General features: G+C 40.2%; 1 protein-coding gene across 1 annotated transcript in view; it reads left to right on the forward strand.

The window, feature by feature from the left end:
- The window catches only part of LOC125038578 (opsin, ultraviolet-sensitive-like), an 11,253-nt gene extending 5,955 nt beyond the window's left edge, over positions 1-5,298 (forward strand). Inside the window, exons 5-8 of the mRNA XM_047632113.1 lie at positions 898-1,028; positions 2,065-2,231; positions 2,956-3,209; positions 3,518-5,298. Of these exons, the coding sequence (XP_047488069.1) occupies positions 898-1,028; positions 2,065-2,231; positions 2,956-3,209; positions 3,518-3,626 (661 nt within the window). The 3' untranslated portion in view covers positions 3,627-5,298. The remainder of the gene's footprint in view (positions 1-897; positions 1,029-2,064; positions 2,232-2,955; positions 3,210-3,517) is intronic.
- The last annotated feature ends 2,513 nt before the right edge of the window (positions 5,299-7,811 follow it).

Raw genomic sequence — 7,811 nt, forward strand, 5'->3', positions numbered from 1 at the left:
TGCACCGCTTAACAGATTTTAGTGTTGTTCATGGCCGCATTAATATATGCTGCGTCGTTTAAGAAAAAAAGGAAGTATACAATTCCGTTCTCTCACTCTCTCTTTCTCTTTCTCTTTCTCTTTCTCTTACTCTTTCTCTCTCTCTCTCTCTCATTATCTCTCTCTGTGTCTCCTCTTTCTGTATCCTCTTTCTCTCTCTCTCTCTCTCTCTCTCTCTCTCTCTCTCTCTCTCTCTCTCTCTCTCTCTCTCTCTCTCTCTCTCTCTCTCTCTCTCTCTCTCTCTCCTCTTTCTCTCACTCTCTCGCCCTCTCTTTCTCTTTCTTTTTCTCTTTCTTTATCTCTATCTCTGTCTTTCGCCGATAACTAGACCACGCGTCACAGCCGAGAGTCTTCACGGTTTTTCTTCATTCTTTTTCTTAACACTTCTCACTAATTCCCGTTTTCTCTCAAACTCTTCGTCCTTCTGATCATTCTCTTTCTAACACTTCATGCTTTTCCCTGTGTCTTTTCTAACACTTCACCCTTCACCCCATTCTCTTTCTAACACTTCATGCTTCTCCCTGTGTCTTTTCTAACACTTCACTCTTCTTCCTATACACCTTCTGACACTTGCTATTTCCCCGTATCCTCTTTTCTTCGTGTTTCTTCTAACTCTTCGTCTTTATATCCGCATCTTGTCTAACACTCCGCCCTGTAACTTATTCTCTTTCTAACCCTCCACCCTCCTCCCCGTGAAATTTCTAACCCTCCACCCTTCTCCCCGTGTCCTTTCTAACCCTCCACCCTCCTCCCTGTGTCCTTTCTAACCCCCCCCCCCTCCTCCCTGTGTCCTTTATAACCCTCCACCCTCCTCCCCGTGAAATTTCTAACCCTCCACCCTTCTCCCCGTGTCTACAGGACCATCACCAACCCCCTGGAAGGACGCCTGACCAGCGGCCAGGTGACGGCCATCCTGTTCTTCATCTACGCCTGGATCACGCCCTGGGTCCTCATGCCCTTCCTCGAGATCTGGAACCGATTTGTTCCTGGTGAGTCTGAGGGGGAGGAGGAGGAGGAGGAGGAGAAGGAGGAGGTAGGGGTAGGGGGACAGAGAAGGAGGTGAGGGAAGGGAGAGGGAGGGAAGGGGTAGGGGGACGAGGAAGGGAGCTAGGAGGGAGGGAGGGAGGGGAGGGGACGGGGAAGGGGGAAGGGGGATAGGAGGGAGGGAGGAGGGAGGGGGTAGGAGGACGAGAATGGGAGATAGGAAGGAGGGAGGGAAGGAAGGGAGGGAGGGAAGGGGGAGGGGGCGGAGAAGGGAGGGAGGGGGTAGGAAGACGAGAACGGGAGAGAGGAGGGAGGGAGGGAAAGGGGGGGAGGGGGTAGAGGAGAAAGGTAGGGAGGGAGGGAAGGGAGGGAAGGGGAGGTGGCGGGAAAGGGAGGGAGGGAAGGGGGAAGGGAACAAGGAAGAGAGGGAGGGAAGGGGGAGGGAAGGGTAGAGGGGACGGGGAAGGGAGTGAGAGGCCGGGGGGGGGAGGACTTGTAGGTTGTGTGAGTTGTCGGATTGAGAAGGTAAGACGATTTTTTTTTATGATATGGTGAGAGGGATATTGTTTAAGACGGATTTGCGGGTAGATAGGTGTGTGTGTGTGTGTGTGTGTGTGTGTGTGTGTGTGTGTGTGTGTGTGTGTGTTTCAAATTGCATAGATACAGATGTAGACTAAGTTATGGACATGGACGTAGACGTAGACACGGACACAGACCCGAATACAGACAGAAGCACAGGCACTAAAGACATACACTTCCATTTACACATACACTTAAATATACATAGATACACACACACACACACACACTTATACAAACAAACACACACACACACACACACACACACACACACACACACACACACACACACACACACACACACACACACACACACACACACACACTAACACCCAACCTCCCTTACACACACTAACACCCCCTCCCATACACACACACATACACAAGTGAACACACATAAATCACACCTAACTCTTACACACCATCTCTAACCCTCCTACCCTCCCATTTTAACACCACCAGAGGGATACCTGACGAGCTGCACCTTCGACTACATGAGTGAAGGTTCTAAGTTCTACGTCTTCGGCCTCTGGTTCTGCATGTGGCTCCTTCCCATGCTTATCATCACTACCTGCTATTACCTCGTGTATTCCCACGTCGCCGCCCACGAGAAGTCTCTGAAGAAACAGGTAAATATGTTGATAATGATGATAAGGGTTGTCATTGGTGCTGTTGTTGTTGTTGTTGTTTTTGTTGTTGTTGGTGGTGGGGATGTTGCATGAATTTGTTTTTGTGGTTGTGATGGAGGTAAGTTCGTCATACGTGATTATAATATTGCTGTGATGATGATGATCGTAATAGTAATAATGATGATATAATAGTATGATAATGATAATAATAATAATGATGATAACAGTAATAGTGATGATAATGATAATGATAATAATTGTTATCATCATCATCATTATATAATAAATTTACAATTTTAAAACAAAATGGCAACGAAATAAAAGTAATATGCAGTTAATAGTTAATTCTCTCTCTTTCTCTCTCTCTCTCTCTCCTCTCCTCTCTTCTTCCTCTCCTTTCTCTCTCTCCTCTCCTTTCCTCTCCTCTCCTCTTCCTCTCCTCTCCTCTCCCCTTCCTCTACTCTCCCCTTCTCTTCTTTCCTCTCTTCTCCTCTCCCCTTCTCTTCTCTTTTCACATCTCCCTTCTCTTCTCTTTTCACATCTCCCTTTTCTCCTCTCCTTCCCTCCCCTCGTATTTCCTATCCCCTTCCCTCCTTCTCTCCTCTCCTCTCCTCTCCTCTCCTCGTATTTCCTCTCCCCTTCCCTCCTTCTCTCCTCTCCTCTCCTCTCGTCTCCTCGTATTTCCTCTCCCCTTCCTTCTTTTTCTCCTCTCCTCTCTCCCCAGGCCAGCAAGATGAACGTGGATTCCCTTCGATCTGGCGACAAGACCAACATGAGGCAGGAGGTACGCGTAGCCAAGGTCGGAGCCACTCTCACCTCGCTCTTCCTTATCTCGTGGACGCCCTATGCCGTGGTCGCCTTCACCTGCACCTTCGGGAGGGCGGATCTGGTCACGCCCTTCGTGTCTATGATTCCTGCCTGTACCAGCAAGACTGCGGCCTGTATTGACCCCTTCGTCTACGCCATCAACCATCCCAAGTAAGTGCGGTCGGGAAAAGTCTTGGTATTCTCTCGCGGTTGATTTTTTTAAGTGGGTGCGTGTAATGGCGGGGCTCATATTACTTTGTTTTTGTCTATTTTGATCAAACTTACGTTTTGTTTTTCTCTCTCCTTGTCTTTCCCTCCTTGTCTTCGTCTCTCTGTCTCTCTTTATATGTTTCTTTCGCTTTCGCTTTCACTGTCTCTCCCCTTTTTTTTTTTTTTCTCCTTTTCTACTCTCTTTCCCTCCTTCTCTCCTTCTCTCCCTCCCTCCTTCTCTCTTTCTCTCTCCTCCCTTCCTTGTACAGGTACCGCATCGAACTCGGCAAGAAGATGCCTTGGTTCTGTGTCCACGAGAAGGAGGAAACCAGCGCACCGTCTGAAACTGTCTCCAAGGAAGCACCTGCTAATGCCTAAGATTTCTTAAGGAATAAAAGGGTCTCTCAAAGTGGCTGTGTATTTGAAAAAAAAAAAAAAAAAAAACGACAGCATGGCTTTCCACTAAGCGAAACTACTCGACGACAATAGCCATGCATTTTCGTTGTCGAGGATGAGAATGAAGAAGCACCGAAAGCTATGGGGGAAAAAAAAAAGACCACGAGAGATGATGATTAACCTTTATCTTTGTAAGATGACGACCGCCTAAAACTGAACCTTTGCCTTCGCTCATGACCTCACCGAAGAAAGCAATCGACACAGAACATCGACTCCATTTCGGTTGTACCATCTGAAGAGGAGTCAATTAGCCTACTCGAAACGTCGATGCTTATAAGTCCTTCCTTAATATTCCTCGAGCTGTATTTCGCCTCATTTACAGACGTTGCTGTAATGGCGACTGTATTCGAAGGAGGATGTTCAAGTATTTTCGGTGAGATGATGTATCGAGGACAGCTGTTCCTATGTGGAAACAGTGTATGTAAATTATTTTATCTGGAAATCAATAATTGATTTCCTTTTTCTTTTGATTTCCTACTTTTATCTTGCCATTTTTTTGGCGAGGGCAGCCTTAAAAAAAAACGAAACAAAATAATGGTTTAGGATCTAGTTTTCAGACGAAAGAACATTCGCAGCGACGTGGCGTTTTAAAGGGAAATAGAGTCCTGTACGTTGGAATTTTTACCACGCTGGGAATGAGACACGGGTAGGAAAGCAAAGATAACGAAAATATAAACATTTATGATTATTTTTGTCATTTTTTTCATAAACATATTTCTAAATAGGTTAAAGCACATCACCTTTCTTTCAGGGTTTATTAGCGTACGTTTAGCATCGAAAGCTGTAATCAAGAGTAAAAAAGTCAATATTTTTTTTCGTTAATAACAAACCTCTCTGATCAAAGAAACACGCAAAAAATATTCCGTATTCCTATTATTCGCTTATCTGACCCATACCCTATCTAATTATTTAAATTCTAGATAAGTGTTTTAATAATTCGTATGAAAAAAAAATCGAAAACATTCTCGCGCCCTCTTAGGTTTTAAGACCGTGACACGCACATCGCGAGACGACCCTTTGTGAAAATTAATAATCGGAATTTATATAATTCATCGTAGTTCCTTCTCCATATTACTCTCTCCTTCTCTTCCTTTATCGTTTCTTCTTCCATCTACTTGTTCTTTTGTTCCAACTCTCTTTGGCCACAGAGGTTTGACCCGTTTTCTTTCATATCTTATTTAAACACATGCTTTTTTTTTTTCTTTCTCTCTCTCTCTCTCTCTTCATGTGTGATCAGCCGCCCACGCACATTGGCGTTGTAACTTTTCTATTAAAAAAAGAACATTTCTATTCTTTACTTTAGAGATTATTCGAGAAGTTAGGGTAATAATGATTAATTTACTTCAGTACAGTGTGTTCAAATGTAACATAAGACTTGAATAACATTTTTTTATCTTAATTGTTATGTTGGTTGTTATTTTTAACATTATTATTATGACTATTATCATCATCTTTATTATCATCGTTATTTTTGTCATCTTCCTCAAGTGGCCTCTCTTTCAACTATTGGAAGTCCTTTGATATGTCCTTCTGGCTATGAATGTTCTCCAATGTGGACTTAATACTAAACCGAAGTAAAGTTGAATGCATGATTCCTGGTCGTTTGATTTCCTTCTTTCCTCTTCTTTCCTATTTTAATGGTGTTGATACTTTGTTCCACCACGCTGGTCAAAGTCAGTATCTAAAACATTATAATGATAAATAAAAAAAGAAAGAAAGAAAAGGGAAAAAAAATTTAATTCATTGGGCTTCTGTGGCTTATATTATAAATTATCACTTCCACCTGTAAGAATTTGTATTATTGAAACGGTATAAGCGTTGTTGCAAGATTTACCTATACACATACGTATTAGCAAGTGTTATTTTTTCATGGATAGTGAAATACCTGTGCTGGTAACTATCACGTGATCTTACGTAACAATATCATTCAATGACAAATCAAACGCTGATAATCATCATTATTATACTTCTCAAATTCCACACAGACACACACACACACACACACACACACACACACACACACACACACATATATATATATATATATATATATATATATATATATATATATATATTTGTATGTATATATATATATATATATATATATATGTTTATATGTGTATATATACAGTATATATATATATAATATATATATTTATATATAGATATATATGTACACACACACACACACACACACACACACACACACACACACACACACACACACACACACACACACACACACACACACACACACACATATATATATAATATAAATATAATGAACAAGAAATAGTGATCCGCTATATATTTGTCAATATTTACTTTCATATATTGTTTTATATCCCAACTGCTCAGACTAAATAGGCGTGACCAATCTTCTTGAAATCTAAAATGGAACACTTCTTTTCTCTCCGATTGTATTACATATTAATATTGAATAGAGCAAATATAACCTAAAAAAAAATAAATAAAAAAAATAGTATGAGTTGCATGTACCAATTTAAAACAAAATGTGCGCACACGACAACACCGACAGTCTGGCTTAATATTTCTGCAACAATGATAAGCGGATTTGATCAAATGTATCGTCGTAAAGCGTTTGTCATTTTATTATGGCGCGTGCAAGAGCTAGTAGTAGACTATAGATGGACGGAACTACTCACCTCACGTACGTACATGAGTGTGAAAGTAGGTTAATGACGTAATCAATGACGTAACCAATGACGTAATCAATAATCTGAATCATTAATGATGGCTAGCATGCACACCTTACTTTCGTACATGGCGCATCATAATAGAAAGTAGGCATAATTAAGGGAATTATCATAGGATAGACAGAACTACAATCCTTTATGATGAGTGTGAAAGTAGGTTAATGACGTAACCAATGATCATGACGTAATCAATAACCGGAATCATTAATGATGGCTAGCATGCACACCCTACGGTCGTACATGGCGCATCTTAACAGAAAGTAGGCATAAATATGATCGGTTCTGGTGAGGAGTGCCGTCAACCCATTTACTTTTCCTTCGATTATTCATGAACATGAACCTAATTTCTTACTTGTTATCAGTATGTGCTCCATTTATAAAATAAAAATTTTATCAATAGATAAACAACAAGAGGAATCAATGTTAGAATGGTTAGGTAGGTACTTACAGCCGGCTACTGAGGACTTGGTGGACAAATTACTATCTTACGAGGAAGCAATTTTCACGATACAAAAGATGAGTCTGGATTCGATCTCGTTAACTGTAACTCACGTTGATTGTAATTAGGTTAGCTCTCTCGTCCCCCTCCCCCCCAAACAAAATGAATGTGGATTTATATGAAATTATATATGGATGTATATTAAATGTAAGTTATCACAATCCTTTATGATGAAAAGGTAAATTTATTTTGCCCACATAGTAAAGTACCTACCAAAAAAAAAACAATAATAATAATAATTGATTATGATAAATAATAATAATAATAGAAGATAATAAATGATCATAATAAAAATGATTTATAAAGAGCGAATAATGAATAATAAATAACAATTAAAACAAAACAACAACAATATAATAGTAATAGTAATAATAATAATAATAGCACTAATAATAATTCATAATAAAACTATAATAATTCATAATAAAACAATAATAATCCATAATAAATATACTAATAATAATAACAATAACAATAATTCACAATAAAAACAGTAGAAACAGTGATTCTAAATAAACATAACAACAATAATAAACCTATGTTAAATATCCCCAATCCGATGCAGGGAGATTAGCTAATCCTTCGCATCATGCAGAATTCGATGTGAAATTTTCCCAGTCTGATGCAGGGGGATTGGCTAATCCTCCTCCGCATCATACAGAATCCGACGTTAGATTTTCCCAATCCGATGCAGGGGGATTGGCTAATCCTCCTCCTGGATTTGGTGTGGATAATGAGCTAATGAGCATATCACCATCAGCACGATCTCACTCGACCCGACGTCCCGATGAAACTCCAATCCGGGAATTACTCGTTAAGCACACACGTTCTTGATTTTTTTTTTTTTTTTTTTTTTTTTTAATAATTACGAGCTACAAAGAAGTAAATCAA

This window comes from Penaeus chinensis, chromosome 25 (assembly GCF_019202785.1).
Source record: "Penaeus chinensis breed Huanghai No. 1 chromosome 25, ASM1920278v2, whole genome shotgun sequence".
In the NCBI taxonomy this organism is placed as follows: Eukaryota; Metazoa; Arthropoda; class Malacostraca; order Decapoda; family Penaeidae; genus Penaeus; species Penaeus chinensis.